At 37.3% G+C, this 17,198-nt stretch overlaps 1 protein-coding gene across 3 annotated transcripts in view; it reads right to left on the bottom strand.

The window, feature by feature from the left end:
- RBBP8 (RB binding protein 8, endonuclease) overlaps window positions 1-17,198 on the bottom strand; it is a 97,415-nt gene that overhangs the window by 43,398 nt on the left and 36,819 nt on the right. For all 3 annotated transcript variants that reach the window (XM_025365483.1, XM_025365484.1, XM_025365485.1), the window contains exons 5-7: window positions 13,719-13,831; window positions 7,394-7,460; window positions 300-475 (exon numbers count right to left, since the gene is read on the bottom strand). In XM_025365483.1, coding sequence (XP_025221268.1) covers window positions 300-475; window positions 7,394-7,460; window positions 13,719-13,831 — 356 coding nt within the window. The remainder of the gene's footprint in view (window positions 1-299; window positions 476-7,393; window positions 7,461-13,718; window positions 13,832-17,198) is intronic.

The raw sequence follows: 17,198 nt of genomic DNA, 5'->3' as shown, positions 1-17,198 counted from the left end.
GTTTACAAAACCAGAGAACGAAAATACAACTCCAACTCTGACGGAGTCTGGCTCTGTTGCCCAGGCTGGAGTGCAGTGGCCGGATCTCAGCTCACTACAAGCTCTGCCTCCCGGGTTTACGCCATTCTCCTGGCTCAGCCTCCCGAGTAGCTGGGACTACAGGCGCCCATCACCTCGCCCGGCTAGTTTTTTGTATTTTTAGTAGAGACGGGGTTTCACCGTGTTAGCCAGGATGGTCTCCATCTCCTGACCTCGTGATCTGCCCATCTCGGCCTCCCAAAGACAACTCCAACTCTTACCATTTGCACACACAGAGTGCTCCAATTTAGTATGTGTTTGTTCTATGTATCGGACATGGGGGTTCTCCTTTCTTCGTAGCCGGTTAACGCCAGAAAATGAGAAGGCTGTTATCGGTGAATCTGGAATAACGTCTTCCTCACATTCAAGCTCAGCTGCTTGATGCTGTTGATCATTCCTAGAGAAGAATAACAGTGGAAAGAAAATCAATTCAATGAGTATTAAAACATTTACTACATGGCATGGAGTTACAGTAGAACACAAACATGAGGCTCTAAAGGATGTAATCCCTTGTAGCTAATGTTCCAAACCTAAGCAGATAAGTACACAAATGATTACAGTACCCAGTGGGGAATACTATTGTGAGAAGTGAAGTAGAAAGTATAGTCAGTAGCACTTCAGGTGAAATTAAAAGTATTTCCCATTACAGACAAGATCAGGAGAGAATTCAGTTTGAGGACAGGCACGTAGTACTGTGTACTTATGTTGGAGAAGGGAAAGCTGGAATTACATGAAGGAGAGCCACAAGCTAAGTGTGCACATAATGTAGAAAGCAAGAGGAAAGAAATTAGGGTTTCAGAGCTTGGATATAATCTGACAATCTAACAGTATTGTGCAAGATTGGGACATAAGGACAGGAGGCAAGGAAATCAATTAGACAGTGGCTGTAATAGTCCAGGCAAGACGCTGTGTCTGTGGTCTGAACTAGAATATTTTAAGTACATATGGAAAGGAAAGAACATTAAACATCGTGGTAGTAGAATTGGCACGCTTGACAAATACAGGATGAGACCACTAACACTGATAACAACCAATATTTGTTATGTGTTTACATTGCCCGGCACTATTTAAATTATCAGTTTAATTATCACAACTCTGTGAGGTATTATTACTTTCATTTTACAAATGAGGAAATGAAGATATAGAAGTCATCTACTAAAATAGTAACAGAGTCAGGATTTAAATCTCAGCAGTCAGACCCTAAGGGCCCTACTGTTAACCAAATGTGTTATTCATAGTCTACAAGAAGGCTTCAAAATTGAGTTTCTGTTACTTTTATCTAGGCCCCCTTATAGTCTACTCTCAACAGCAGTCACAAGAGTCCTATTATGACATAAGTCGGGGCTGGGTGCAGTGGCTCACGCCTGTAATCCCAGCACTTTGGGAGGCTGAGGTGGGCAAATCACAAGGTCAGGAGATTGAGATCATCCTGGCCAACACGGAGAAACCCTGTCTCTACTAAAAATACAAAAAATTAGCCAGGCGTGGTGGCAGGCGCCTGTAGTCTCAGCTACTTGGGAGGCTGAGGCAGGAGAATGGCGCGAACCCAGGAGGCGGAGCTTGCAGTGAGCCAAGATCGTGCCACTGCACTCCAGCCTGGGCAACAGAGCGAGACTCCATCTCAAAAACAAACACAAAAACAAAAAAAAGACATAAGTCAGGCCAGGCACAGTGGCTCACACCTGCAATTCCAGTACTTTGGGAGGCCCAGGCAAAACCCTACTGCTACAAAAAAAACATTAAAAAATAAAATTTGCTGGGCGTGGTGGCACACGCCTGTAGTCTCAACTACTTAGGAGAGTGAGGTAAGAGGGCTGCTTGAGCCCAGGAAGTTGAGGCTGCAGTGAGCTAAGATCATGCGACTCCACTCCAGCCTTGGCAACACAGTGAGACTCTGTCTACAAAAAAAAAAAAAAAAAAAAAAAACCAAAAAAACCCCACAACCACCAACCAAAAAGACTTAAGTCATATGGATGAAATTTCATTAAAACCCTGTCACATCTGCTCATTTCACTGAGAACACAAGCCAAAGTCCTTTGATCCATGAAGACCCTACATGACCTGATGGTGCCCCTCCCATCTTTCCTCTCTGAGCTTTTTTTCCCTATTATGCTCTACTGCTGACACACTCTCTTCCTTGAGGTTCCTCAAACATACTGAGCATACTCCCACCTTAGGTTCTTTGCTCCAGTTGTTCCACCTGCTTGGAATGCTCATCCTCAGATATCCAGATAGCTAATTATCTCTCTAATCTCCTTCAAGTCTGCTGGAATTGTACTGTTTAAAATTGCAACCTCCCTTCATACACCCTAGTGCTCCTGTTCCCTGTTATTCTGCACTATAAACTTTATCCACAGCATTTATTACTTTCTAACATAGTATGCAATTTACTCGTTTTTATTTAGATTTTTTTTTGAGTCTGAGTCTTGCTCTATCGCCCAGGCTGGAATGCAGTGGTACAATCTCAGCTCACTACAACCTCTGCCTCCCAAGTAGCTGGGATTACAGGTGCGCAATACCATGCCTGGCTAATTTTTGTACTTTTAGTAGACACGGGGTTTCACCATGTTGGCCAGGATGGTCTCAAACTCCTGACCTCAAGTGATCCGCCTGTTTCGGCCTCCCAAAGTGCTGAGATTACAGGCATGAAACACGGTGGCCAGCTGCAATTTATTGTATCTATTGCTCACCTGTTAGAATATAAGTTCTAAGAGGATAGGATCTTTGGTTCATTGATGAATCACAAGAGCCTACACTGCAGACATATAGTAGGTATGGCACAAACATTTGTTGAGTGAATATGAGACATTCCCAGATTCCACTAGAGAATAAATGTGTGTGGATCTAGGCATACGTTCTTGCCCAACTCAATTCAGGATCAATGGTAACTGAAAGATTGGGTTTGAACTGAATTGTGAATGTTGAGTAAAAATAAAGTTAATTGATTTTCCCACGTCAAACCATTACTGACCTTATTTGCCAACCGTTACCAGTCTGTCAGACATCTAGGCTTTACATGACCAAATCAGTCTGTCCTATTACACTCATATCAACTTGCAATACTATTTCCAAATAAAAACTTACATAGTGAAAACTGTATGAAGTATGACCAACAGAGATTTTTTAAGAAACATTGATTGGAAGACAAAGACTAATTTTTCCCAACAAAGATTTACACTTTAATTTCCTGAATGATACCAATATTATTTGCAGGCTTTAATCCTATATTTTATACCAAGGAACAATCTTTAGAGCTAATATCTAATTATTTAAAATTTTATTTTTATGTTTTTGAGACAGAGTCTCTTTCTGTTGCACAGGCTGGAGTACAGTGGCGTGATCTTGGCTCACTGCAACCTCTGCTTCCCGGGTTCAAATGATTCTTGTGCCTCAGCCTCCCGAGTAGCTGGTACTACAGGTGCACGTGCAACCACACCTGGCTAGTTTTTGTATTTTTAATGGAGACGGGGTTTTACCATGTCGCCCAGGCTGGTCTCAAACTCCTGACCTCAAGTATCTGCCTACCTTAGCCTCCCAAAGTGCTGAGATTACAGGCGTGAGCCACTGTGCCCAGCCAAATTTTATTTTTAATTGACAAAATAATTGTATCTACTTACTGGGTTCAACAAAATGTTTTGATACATGTTTACACTGTAGAATGATTAAATCAAGCTAATTAACATATATCACTTCACATACTTATCTTTTTCTTTAGTAAAAACATTTAAAATCTAGTTGGCAATTTTGAAATATACAATCATTTATTAAGTCACCATTCTGTGCAACAGATCTAATATCTAATTTTTAATCTCTTCTTGTAATTCTCTTATTCTGGAAAAACAGTAAGTTAAAGTCATATGAGAAAGGCTTATAAATTAATGGAGTGTGAAATCTATCAGACCTAGCTTTAACTAATCACGTCACAGCCTGCTTGCCTATTAGTCATAAAAATTCAACCTGAAACATGAATGAGTCACGAGAAGAAATTGATTTCCTGGCAGAGTCAATGTGGAAGTAGCTGGGATCACAAAAGGAAAAAACAAAAAAACAAAACTAGCTCTAACTAGAGGTGCCCAAACTAAGTAAATGAGTGCTGGCTTTGTCTTCCTTTCTCATAAAAGGAAAAAAGAAAACTCTATACGTTAATCAAGTTCATTCTTTAAAACATTAGTCACACTGATTTTCTGAGAAAAGGAAAGAGTTCACGCCACAGTTTTTGGTTAAATTAATTATGCACACTTGTCCTCCTTTCACTTTTCCTTCTGATGGCTTGAGTTGTTTGATTTGTGGACCCCTGCTCCCTATTAAATTCCTGTCAAAACTGTTTTAGTTGGTTTCTTCCCCAAAGACCTATAATTATGGATCTGGGGTTTCCCTTCATGAGTCTGTAAAAAAGTTTTAAATATTCAGCTTTTTTCCTTTTCTACTCTGAAGAACTTACATTCCCAGTTAAAACATAATTTAACCTTAACGAAGTAATGTTATAGCCATCGTAGAGGAAGTGGCAGTACTGCTTCACTGATCAAGCTATACCTAGAATATTGATTTCTTAATTCAGATATTGACAAACTAAAACATTTAAAAAAATTCACAGTTTGAAGAGTCAAAGTAATGCCACATGAATGAGCAGAGGATATTTAATGCCACAGATAATGAACAGAGGATATTTACTCTAGAGAAAACAAGACTCAGGAGGGCCATGAGAGCTGTCTTCATGTATCAAAAGAGTCGTGAAGTAGCAAAGGAGAACAGACTTGTTTAAGATGGTCCCGGAAAGCAAAGTAATAATCAAGAAATATAACTTATAAGCAGTGTAATTTCTATAAACTTAGAAAGAATTTTCTAATAATTCTGTCTCACTAAATTTAAATAGGCTTGGGAAACAGTAAACTTCTACTAGACGTGTTCAAACAATAGCTATTTGTTAAAGAAGCTGTATAAGGAATTCAATTTAGAAGAGAGTTGAATGAAATGAATTCTACAGTCCTTTGAAGTTACATATATAGACTCCCTTGACTTTCACTGATCCATCACATCTATTTTCCAAAATGAAGAGAATGATGACCTCAATACCTAGCTTTATATACATTTTTAACTTTACAGTGGCAAAATTTTACCAAATAATTTTGGTGTCACTAATAACCACCCTACCATATAAGCCATCTGTAATATCAAAACTAGCTCAGAAGAGTCAGAGTTACTGCATTTAACAAGCAGAAATATAAGTCAAATAATATTTTCTTCTAAAGTTCAGGGGAATTTCAGGCACAAATAGCATAACATGACAGTCGTTTAGGTGATCAGAGAAAATTAGGTTGCCTTTACAAGATGATAATTGCTTAAAAAAAAAAAAAAAAGACTGCCGAGCAAAAGGTAATTTATTTGCCACCAGGCCACAAAAGATGTTGGTTCATGAGAATCACAACTATCTTAAATTTCAGATGAGAATAAAAGACAGAATCAGATCTCCTATACTCTTTTGACTAAGCATGTCCTAAATAAACATACATGCCTTAGGCTCATCTATATGATTATTCTTTCCTGTAGTTTCAAACTTTCACACCTTCACTTCTTTTCTAAAATATGGGTGAGTTTCAACGGAAAAATGTATGTGCTTGATAACACTAAAAATAAATTATAAACTAATTAGAATTCACATGTCTACCAATCAAATGACATGATATAGTTTCAACCTAACTTATACACATTGGTTTTTGAGGCAATTGTCTATCTAATTCTGTGTTAACTTCTACACACTTGGTATCTCATCCTTTTGGTACTCATAAAGATCAAGGCTGATGTGTTCAAAATACCATAAGCTACGTACATACATAATCACTTCACATAAATTAATGTAGGCCAACAAACCCTTATCTGAAATCCTTGGAAGAAGATGGGATTCTAAATTCAGATTTTTTTAAAAAATGAAAGTAATACAGTAATGCAGAACATATATACATAATTACATAACAGCTCTAGTGGAGTCTGAAGCATCATCCTGTAATCAAACACATTGATATTTTCACAGCAAAACATATGAATCCTCACATGAAGTGAGATAAAGACTATAAACAGCATTCTGTCATTGCAGTGGTTAGGTTGTGAATAATATCTCAAAAATAACCTTTTGGGTTTTGGAATTGTATGTAACAGATTGTGGATCTGTGTCCTGTGTTCTCTCTTCATTATACAGCATTATTAAAATTAGAAAGTGCTGACATTTTCTTATAAACATTTATAACATCAGTCTGATCTCATAGGTTCGTTTCCTCATCTGACTATTATCTCTCCTCAAAATTCCCTTTTGCTACCAGTATTCAGTAGACCGATCACACGGGAAGAATATCAGAATTCTACTGGATATCCATTATCCTAAAATAATTCTGGTAAGAATAATTCTACTTGTGAGATGTGTTAATACAAAAATAACTATTCTAAGCCAAAATAATATGTTACATCTACATAGTTTTGCCGAAGTTTTTGCAGATGTCTACTTAAACGCAACAGGATCTTTAGGAACTCTATGATGCCATTAGGATTATCTTGAATCTTAAGTTTTCAAAAATAGTACATAAGCTTTATATAAATGGGAACTAAAAGTTTGTCACATCTCCGCTCTGCATTAGTCAGATCATATCTAGAAAAATGTTCTTTTTTTTGAGACAGTGTTGGATAATGGAAAGAAAAGAGGTTTTTCAGAAAAAATATGGGTCTGAGTGACAGTCCTATTACCTACTAGCTGTAAAATGATAGGCAAGTTATGTGACTTTGTGACCTTTGGTTTCCACATTTGTAAAGTGGGGATAATAAAACTACTTTGCAAAATCACAGTGAGAATTAGAAATAATAAACATAAAACACAAGAGGAAGTGGCACACAAGATAAAAGTTACTGTTTTTATTCTTTAAGAGAAATGGGGAGAAGAGGGAGAAAAACAGAGGAAGGAAGAAGTTCTATAGGCCTGAGTACTATATAAGACGAAACACTTATGAAGCTCTGGGACAGGGCTGGAAGGGAGCTAACAAAACTCAAACATCTGTTTGAAATATAAGTATTTTAACAATGTATTATGTATCATACATCATTATAAAAATTAAAATGTTTTAATTACAATGTTGACACTTTATTGAAGCACTAATCTAAGAGACGCAGTCACACTATACTCTCAAAACACAAAAATGTAGTGATTTTCTTTGTATTTTTTAACTGCAGAACACTTCATAATTTTAAAAATGAAATCTGCAACTCTTACAGTATCTTCATGGTTTGTATAGCGAAGTAAAATAAAACAACAAGGATGGGGGAAAATACTTACTCAATCTTCTGCTGGAGTTGTTCAGAAAGCTTTTTATTTTCTTCCTGTAGAGTATTCCTTTCATTCACTTAAAAATAATTCGAAAAAGAAGGCACATAATATATTTATATTAACATCTATGTCAGGCTTTCAAATATGTCAGCATGTATGAAGAAATTAGTACTTCTAATCCTATATCATAATGTTTATTCAGGGTTAACACTAGTGTGCAAAACTAATTTGTTACTAGGTAGGGGGTACTACATCTCACACCGTGCCAGTTCCATGTAACTGATTAACTGATAATTTTATGTAATGCTTGCAGGCAAATGAGAGTACTTCATGTACTAGGGAGTATAATTATTCATACTGAGGACAAGAAAGCATTCCATCTGGTTACTCAGTCCCACTAATTTCAAATACCATTTTAGCAAGAGTCACTTATCTTGAAATTAATTTGATCATAAAAATAAAATAGGCTGGGCGCAGTGGCTCACAGCTGTAATCCCAGCACTCAGAGGCCAAGGTGGGTGGATCACTTGAGGTGAGGAGTTCGAGACCAGCCTGGCCACCATGGTGAAACTCCGTCTCTACTAAAAACACAAAAATCAGCTGGATGTGGTGGTGCATGCCTGTGATCCCAGCTATTCCAGGTGGAGGCAGGAGAATCTCTTCAACCTGGGAGGCTGAGGTTGTAGTGGTCCAAGATAGCGCCACTGCACTCTAGCCTGGGTGGCAGGAAGAGCCGCAAAAAAAAAAAACCACCAAAACCGCTGAATATCAGCGTAATTTTTATAACAAGCACATTTATCAAATCAAATTTTCTTCTTAGTCACACTCTACATTTCATGAATAATTATGGTATCAGTAACTTAAATATATCCATTGAAGCACTATCTGCTTGTTTGAATCTCCACCAAATTTTCCTATCTATATTTATTTAATTTATAAAGCAGAAATCCAGTTTTGGGCTGTAACTTCTACTGGAACCAGCATAAAACTCTCATCAATGTTTAGTATGATGTCACTGCTTAAGCATGTGCTTTAGTAAAAGAAGTAGATCCCAGAAATCAAGTCGCAGTAAATACAATGAACTTTTACCAAAGAAGGTTAATCATATTCTAAAATTTGTTAATAATTTAGTGGTTTATAAATCTAAACATATTTTCTTACACTGAGTAAATTTTCTGGACTATCTACAACATGTGAGGTTATTAAACTACTTTTGTGGAGGATCCAAAAAAATTAAGATATAGACAGTGACCTAAAGCAATGTGCAGTCTATCAAAGGAGACAAGATATTACATAAACATGTTTTATAGGTTTAAAAGTGACAAGGGCATTCGAGAAGTACAAATAAAGTACCAAGGAAATTTCTAAGGAGAAAGAGGTTACTTTGAGCCCTTGAGAAGATCAGGAATGCATTCATCAAAAAAAGGGCAACTGAGCTGGACAGGAGACTATTCTACAGAGAAAATCAGTGGAACAAAGAAAGACTGGGTATAATAAATGGTAGAAAGCCTTCAATAGCAGGTTAAGAAATTAAAACTTTATCTTACAGATTACCAGGAATCATTTTTCATAGATGAATGATGGGAAGACTGATTTGTTAGTACATATAGTATATACCAATGTGAAAAGAAAATATGGACAAGACAAAAAGTCAGGTGGTCTTTAAAAGAAATGAGTATCTGGACCTATGTAGAAGTGGATAAATAGGAAGTAAAGACCAGTACAAGAACGTAACAGAGGCAGAATCAGTAGTATTTGGCAACTCATCCTTTGTAGGGTTGACAGAAGTCAAAGATGACCTTAGATTTCTGATTAAGATGGTTTACTTGATTTTCCCTCTCCAAATCCAAATAAAATGACAACACTCTAAAATAAGTCTACTGGAATATTAAAAAGCCAAAAAGGGTGTCACTAACAGATCAGAACTATAAAAAATTTCTGAATTATTTAAAAATAGGCTCAGGTTGATGGTAAAATCCAACGAAAAAGGGTCTTTAAAAAAGGGAGTTTTCCCAGCAGAATCTCTTATCAATTCTAGTACCAGGGCAGCATGGCCCACAAACTGCTAAATGGGTGAACAAAGGGTGCCTAATAGTTGCCCTTAGGCTAAAGTCATGAGGATAGATCTCTAAAAGTTTTGACACAGGAGTCATTAATAAATATCAAGACAAGAAAATCAGAGCAGTGCTTCCAAGTAACTTATGGTAGACACGAGAGAACGTACTTTCACACTCAGAAGGCGAACTATCCATACAGAAAAGGTCTCTAGCAAGGCGTATTTCCCTCCCATTTTCAGTCATTAGAGTAGGGTCCCTGTAAGATTTACTATCAGCAAAGCAAGGATTCTCCCTTGAGCTAATTACAAGATAATTTTACTTAAAGGTAATTTTTTTTAACAAGTGTCTAGCTAAAAAAAGAGAAAACTACACAGAAATGAAATACTGGGCAAAAGCAGCATGTAAGTGGAGAAGATCAAAGTTAAGTGCTTTAAAATTCTTGTATTATTGAGAAGAGAATTAAGATATTAACTTTAAAAATGCATATAAGGCGGATCAACTGAAGTCAGGAGTTCGAGGCCAGCCTGGTCAACATGGCGAAACCCCATCTCTACTAAAAATACAAAAATTAGTTGGGTGTGGTCACACGTGCCTATAATCCCAGCTACTGGGGAGGCTGAGGCAGAAGAATTGCCTGAACCCAGGAGATAGAGGTTGCAGTGAGCCAAGATAGCATCACTGCACTCCAGCCTAGCGGACAGAGTGAGAATCCATCTCTCAAAAAAAAAAAAAAAAAAAAAAGAATGTAAAAATGAATTCAAAGCATCCTAGTTAATTTAATTCTTTGATCTTTTTTTTTTGAAAGAGAGTCTCACTCTGTCACCGAGGCTGAAGTGCAGAGGCGCGATCTCGGCTCACTGCAATCTCTGCCTCCCAGGTTCAAGCAATTCTCTGTTTCAGCCTCCTGAGAAGCTGGGATTACAGGCGCCTGCCACCATGCCCGGCTAATTTTTGTGTGTGTATGTGTGTGTGTGTTTTTTTTTTTTAGTAGAGATGGGGGTTTCACCATCTTGGCCAGGCCGGTCTTGAACTCCTGACTTCGTGGTCCACCCGCCTCGGCTTCCCAAAGTGTTGGGATTACAGACGAGAGCCACAGCGCCTGGCCTAATTCTTTGATCGTAATAGAACCTCGATAGCACAAAAACTGAATGGACAAAATGATATTTAAATGTACACTCACCAATTAAAACATTAACATATCAAGTCTGTCTGTTTTAGAAATTAAACATTGGGGCTGGGTGTGATGGCTCACAACTGTAATCCCAGCACTTTGGGAGGCCGAGGTAAGCGGATCATGAGGTCAGGAGTTCAAGACCAGCCTGGCCAATATAGTGAAACCCCGTCTCTACCAAAAATATAAAAAATGATCTGGGCGTGGTGGTGGGTGCCTATAATCCCAGCTACTTGGGAGGTTGAGGCAAGAGAGCTGCTTGATAGAACCCAGGAGGCGGAGGTTGCAGTGAGCAGAGATGATGCCACTGCACTCCAGCCAGGGTGACAATGTGAGATTCCGTCTCAAAAAAAAAAAAAAAAGAAATTAAACACTGGTTCACCCTAGAAAAGCTATCAGTAAAACTCACTACCTGAACAGATGCTAAGAATTTTATAAATTCACAATTAAGCAAAACTTAGCAAAAGAGGCACAGAAGGAAATATCCATAACTTAACTTCACGTATCTACTAGAAGGCCATAGCACACTTAAATGTAATATAGTCTAGTCTTTCATTATGTATCAACTGCTATTCTGGGCAGTAGCCTAAAGTCCCTTAGGCCAATAAAGTATGTAAAGAAAAACAATCACCAAAAGAAACTAAAAATAATTGAAAGAAAAGATGAAATTGTCACTATTTGCAAATGATATTTTTACCTAGACAATCTGCAGCAAAATAAAGCTAATGAAAGAAATCCTTAGTCATCTTCCAACAATGGGGGTGAGTTGGAGGGTCAGGGTGGTTCCTGACTAGCGAGACTGAAGCAAAAGTTATTGGGTGGATGTTCGAAGAAGCTTTTTTTTTTTTTTAAAAGACTCTCCTGGCATGCTCATTTCAGCCTTTTGCTGCTGCTTCTTCCTTCTTGTATGAACGCAGTCACGAAGCCTGAAAAAGTACCTGCCATCTTTTGACCATGAGACAATAAGCTTGAGGATGAATGCCTGCAAACTCTAAAGATGGTAAATTTCTACTTCACATTCCATGTTAAAAATTCCAGATGGATTAAATATGCAAATTTATATGTGTGTGTATACATACATCGTATGTACAAAAATTGGAGGTAGAGAAAATTGGAGGTATTCTTGGGGGTAGAGAAAGCCTTCCTAAACAAGGTAAGAAAATATACAAAACTTCCACATGTCAAGTAGTTAAAAATGAAGTCAACAGGAAGCAAGGTAGAAAATATATGCACAATATATCCACCAAAGTGTAATAATCCTTCCATAATATATAAATAACTCTTAATTAAAAAATACAAACAGCAAATAGGGCAATTTAAGACTGGGCAAAGAATAAATAAGCCATTCACTCAAGAAGACGATCATATAAAATAATACTTGATTGGAACAGTCACAGGGAATGCCAATTTTAAAAAGGTATAATTCTTCACCCACTAGATTGATTATTATTAATACATTTTTGCCCAAATCTGAAGAGGATGTAAGAAAACAAAAATTCTCAAACATTCAAACAAAAAGTTGAGTAGTCCATTAATGTGACAATAGCTAAAAAATTGACACCTATACTACGGCATACAATGCAGCCATTTAAAAAAATGTTGTCTTATACTTTAACACCTAGACAAGCTTTTTTGCTTGCTTGGAGTTTTTGGCTCTATTTTAGATAATGTTGCTGGAAATCTATCAGATATGTAGACATTACTGGAGATTATTTCCAGTAGTACTAACAATAATATCACTGTGGATCTCAACTACAGTTGGCCTTTTGTATCTGTGAGTTCTGAATCTGTGGATGGAAAACATTTGGGAAAAAACAATTCTACAAAGTTCCAAAAAGCAAAACTTGAATTTGCCACACACTGAATACATTTAATTCACACAAATGAAGTGATGTGTAGAGACTGCACTTGGTATTATAAGGAATCTAGAGATGATTTAAAGTAGGCAGGAGAACGTGGGTAGGTTATATGCAAATACTATGTGACTTTATATAAGGTACTTGAGCATTCAAGGATTTTTGTATGTGTCACGGTCCTGGAACCAATACCCTACAGATGACAAGGAACAACTATATATTTATTGAGATGTAACAGTTTTCTACTCATTGATAATATTCTTACATTCCTAAATAAATATATGCACATGTTCACCCATATACACCATAGAATCTATAGACATATTAACATGTAAAGACTTCCAAGACATAGTCTAAAGTGAAATAACACATTAGAACACAAAGTATGGTATGATCCCATTAAAATTAAAAGGAGAAGGGAGGGAAGTGGGGTCTAACAAGGGACAGAGACAGAAAAACCTGGACCTGGATAGATATGTATCAGACTATTAACAGTAGTTACCTCTGGGAGCAGAATAAAGTTATATTCTTTCTTATCTCTTTTTAAAACAATGAACATATATTCAATATTCTTACTTGAATAACCAGAGGATAGCAATATAATTAACAGAAAAAAATAGAAGACAGAATTAGTTTGGAAAAGAAGATAATTAATTAGATTTTGAATATATTGATTGTGAGCTGCTTATGGGAAATCCAGGTGATGGTCACCCAAAGAAATAAATAGTTATAAGAGAGTAAGATTAACAGAAGTATTAAAAGAATAAAAGAAGGCAGCTAAGAATGTAGAAAAACTCTACACTCAATAGGTAAGGAGAATAAACTGAAAATAGTATACTTATGAAAACAGTATGTCATAGATACCAAGAGAGAAAACTGTAGAACACTAAATTGTCTGCTTTGTATTTAACTTTACTAAGTATTAAGGTTACATGAAATAAAGATAAAACCAAAGAAGCAAATATGGACATGTCCAAAAAAAAAAAAAAAAAACCTGCTTCTTGTCTTAGAACTGATGACTTTAAGACCAATGTGGACAGTATTTGCACAACCTTTCTGTATCCTATTTCTTACTACATTAAGTAAGAGATTAAATCTACAAAAAGTACAAAAAAGGACATTTGAACTTTTACTAAATAAGAAAAAATACATGTAAACAATCCATTTAATTACAATCAATTTACTAATAAGTCTTAACAACAATACATTATATACTTTAAATAATTAATACATGAAGAAAGGAAACTCACTAAGTTCTGTAATAAGTTTAAGATTCTGCTGCCGGATATTTTCAAACTCTTGCTGTTTTTTCCGCATATGTTCTTCAGTTACTGCACAGCGATCACATAATCCTGCTCTTAACCTATGAAACAAAACAAAGTATTTTTCATCCACTAAAAGAGATTTCCTTCTATTTGAATTCCAAGACTTTTATGAAGATTTAAGGAACTGACTTGGCAAATACTGGGAAAATCAACTAGATTAATGATGTTGTTACACCTTCAACATATTCTTACATAGGAAATCATGTTATACCACCATTTTCTTCAGATTGCAATTCTATAAAAATCTGCCACTTTTAAACTCAATCTAAGGGAACTTATTTATTGAAGAAGCTGACTTTGTTTTAATTTATTACGGTCAAAATATGAATCCTGGTCCAATACCAGGGGGCAGAATTATACCTGAAGCAACTTTGCAGCTGCTTTGCTCAGCACAGCATATCACCCATAGTGAGTGTTCAATAATATTTTTGATGAAAAATTAAATTCATCAAAATTTATTTGTTAATATTGGCAGGGCGCAGTGGCTCATGCCTGTAATCCCAGCACTCTGGAAGACTGAGGCGACAGGATCACGAGATCAGGAGTTCGAGACCAGTCTGGCCAATATGGTGAAACTCCATCTCTAATAAAAAATACAAAAATTAGCTGGGCATAGTGGTGCTCGCTTGTAGTCCCAGCTACTCGAGAGGCTGAAGCAGAAGTATCGCTTGAACCCGGGAGGTGGAAGTTGTAGTGAGCTGAGATTATGCCACTGCACTCCAGCCTGGGGCACAGAGCAAGATTCTGACTCAAAAAAAAAAAAAAAAATTTTTTTGGGGGGTCAATATTGTTGAATAAAAGTCAAGAAATACAAGGGAGGAAAAGTCACCTCATATTTTCCTTTTGGTATAAAAAAATTATTAGTAAAAATTCACAATGTATTATATAAAAAAAATTACGGGCCAGGAGCAGTGGCTCACACCTATAATCCCAGCACTTTGGGAGGCCAAGGCGGGTGGATCACAAGGTCAGGAGATCGAGACCATCCTGGCTATCATGGTGAAATCCCGTCTCTACTAAAAATACAAAAAATTAACCGGGCGTGGTGGCAGGCGCCTGTAGTCCCAGCTATTCAGGAGGCTGAGGCAGGAAAATGGTGTGAACTTGGGAAGCGGAGCTTGCAGTGAGCTGAGATGGCGCCACTGCACTCGGGCCTGGGCAAAGAGCAAAACTTCATCTCAAAAAAAAAAAAAAAATTACGAAATAGCTTTTACTAATTATTTGTGACTGTTGAAGAGAGAAACGCATATATCACACAAGCAGGTGAGGGACAGGTATATCCCAAAATGTTAGTAATAGTTATCTTGTAGGTAACAGTATTATGGGAGATTTTTCTCTTCTTCATTTTCCATATTTTTCAAACATTTTCCAAAATCATTATTTACATAATCAGAAAAAAAGACAGTTAAAAAGGAGACACATACTCCATGTTAAGAATTCAGGAAATATATTCGAATTTTTTTTTTTTTTTGAGATGGAGTCTCACTCCGTCACCCAGGTTGGAGTGCAGTGGTGCAATCTCAGCTCACTGTAAGCTCCGCCTCCCGGGTTCACGCCATTCTCCTGCCTCAGCCTCCCGAGTAGCTGGGACTACAGGTGCCCGCCACCATGCCTGGCTAAATTTTTGCGTTTTTCATTGAGATGGGGTTTCATGTTAGCCAGGATGGTCTCGATCTCCTGACCTCGTGATTTCGCTTGCCTCGGCCTCCCAAAGTGCTGGGATTACAGGTGTGAGCCACTGCATCTGGCCCGAAGATAATAATTTCAAGTCAATAATTAAGCCAATAAGATAGTAAGTATTTAAGTGTTGGCAGAGCACGGTGGCTCACGCCTGTAATCCCAGCACTTTGGGAGGCCGAGGTGGGCAGATCATCTGAGGTCAGGTGTTAGAGACCAGCCTGGCCAATGTGGCAAAACCTCATCTCTACCAAAAACAAAAATTAGCTGGGTGCGGTGGTTCATGCTTATAATCCCAGCTACTTGGGAGACTGAGGCAGGAGAAATGCTTGGAACCCAAGAGGCAGGGATTGCAGTAAGCTGAGATAGTGCCATCGCACTCTAGCCTGGGTGACAGAGTAAGACTCTGTCTCAAAAAAAAAAAAAAAAGAAAAAAAAGATAGTAAGTATTTAAGTGTCTGTGGAAGTCACAGCATGGTAGTATATGCCAAGAATTTTAAAATAAATTAGACATAAAACATGAAAAGTATACAACTAAAGCAAAGCAAAATAAAAGAACACAGACTTTTTTTTTCCTTCTTTTTTTTTTTAAATGAGATGGGGTCTCACTATGTTGCCCAGGCTGGTCTCAAACTCCTGAGCTCAAGGAATCCTCCCACCCTGGCCTCCCAAAGTACTGGGATTACAGGCATGAGTTACCGTGCCTGGCCAGAACCCAGATGTGTTTATACAAAAGTAAAACTCATATGAAACAATGTTGATATAGATGTAAAAATAAAAGGAAGTCATATATAGCATTAATAGGATCACAATTTCTAGAATGAATGAACAAACAAACAGCTAGGCATTATCATTTACACGGAATACAGTCTGAAGACAGGAATTAGATCAGAAGCCTTAAAATCACACTGTATAAAGAACACCACTTAAGTAAAGATGGGAAAGTCAACACTTGCATCTATTTCTGCTCCTTTCTAGAATCTCATAAAATTACAGTAAAGATGTATCTATATTTTAAAGATACAAACACATGAGGACAAGAAGAATGGAAGAGAAAACAAAACAAAGAAACGAAAGCAAGGCAGCTGGTGGGCAAATAGAAAGTGACCTGAGAATGCTAAATCCTAAAAGCCAATGATGCGAAAAGTTGAGAACTGCATTGTCCAGTATGGTAGACACAGCCACATGTGGCTATTTCAATCTAAATAAATAAAATAAAAATAAAAATTGAGCTTCTCAGTTGCAGACAAGTGCTCAGCAGCCACATGTCTACTTGCTACCATATTGAACAGTGCAGATTTAGAACATTTCCACAATCGCAGAAAATTCTATTAGATAGTACCGACCTAGAACCAACCTGATTCACACTGTAAAATTCCCAAAAGGCTCAACAATTTGTTCTGGGAGTGACTGATTAAAAGCATGTTTTAAGAAATTATTATACGAACATTCTCTCCTATATTCTGAGCAGTCAAGTGATTACCCCTTTGACTCCCAGCAGCAGACTGGAGGTTTAATCTTTAGTCAGTCTAAGACAGTGTCTGGTTTGGGAACCATGAGGCTCAAGAGTAGGAGCACAATAATGAAATGAATATATATACACACCAAATTCTCAGATTCCAGCGTAGGCCCTCATCGTCTACTTGGCTCCAAGAACATTGGGAGTCAGCCCTATTACACACTCTAGAAAATACGACTAAGTAGTCTTCTCTAGGAAATCTGAACAAC

The sequence above is a fragment of the Theropithecus gelada genome, chromosome 18 (genome assembly GCF_003255815.1).
Source record: "Theropithecus gelada isolate Dixy chromosome 18, Tgel_1.0, whole genome shotgun sequence".
Lineage (NCBI taxonomy): Eukaryota > Metazoa > Chordata > Mammalia > Primates > Cercopithecidae > Theropithecus > Theropithecus gelada.
This window is presented reverse-complemented; position numbering and strand designations above follow the sequence as displayed.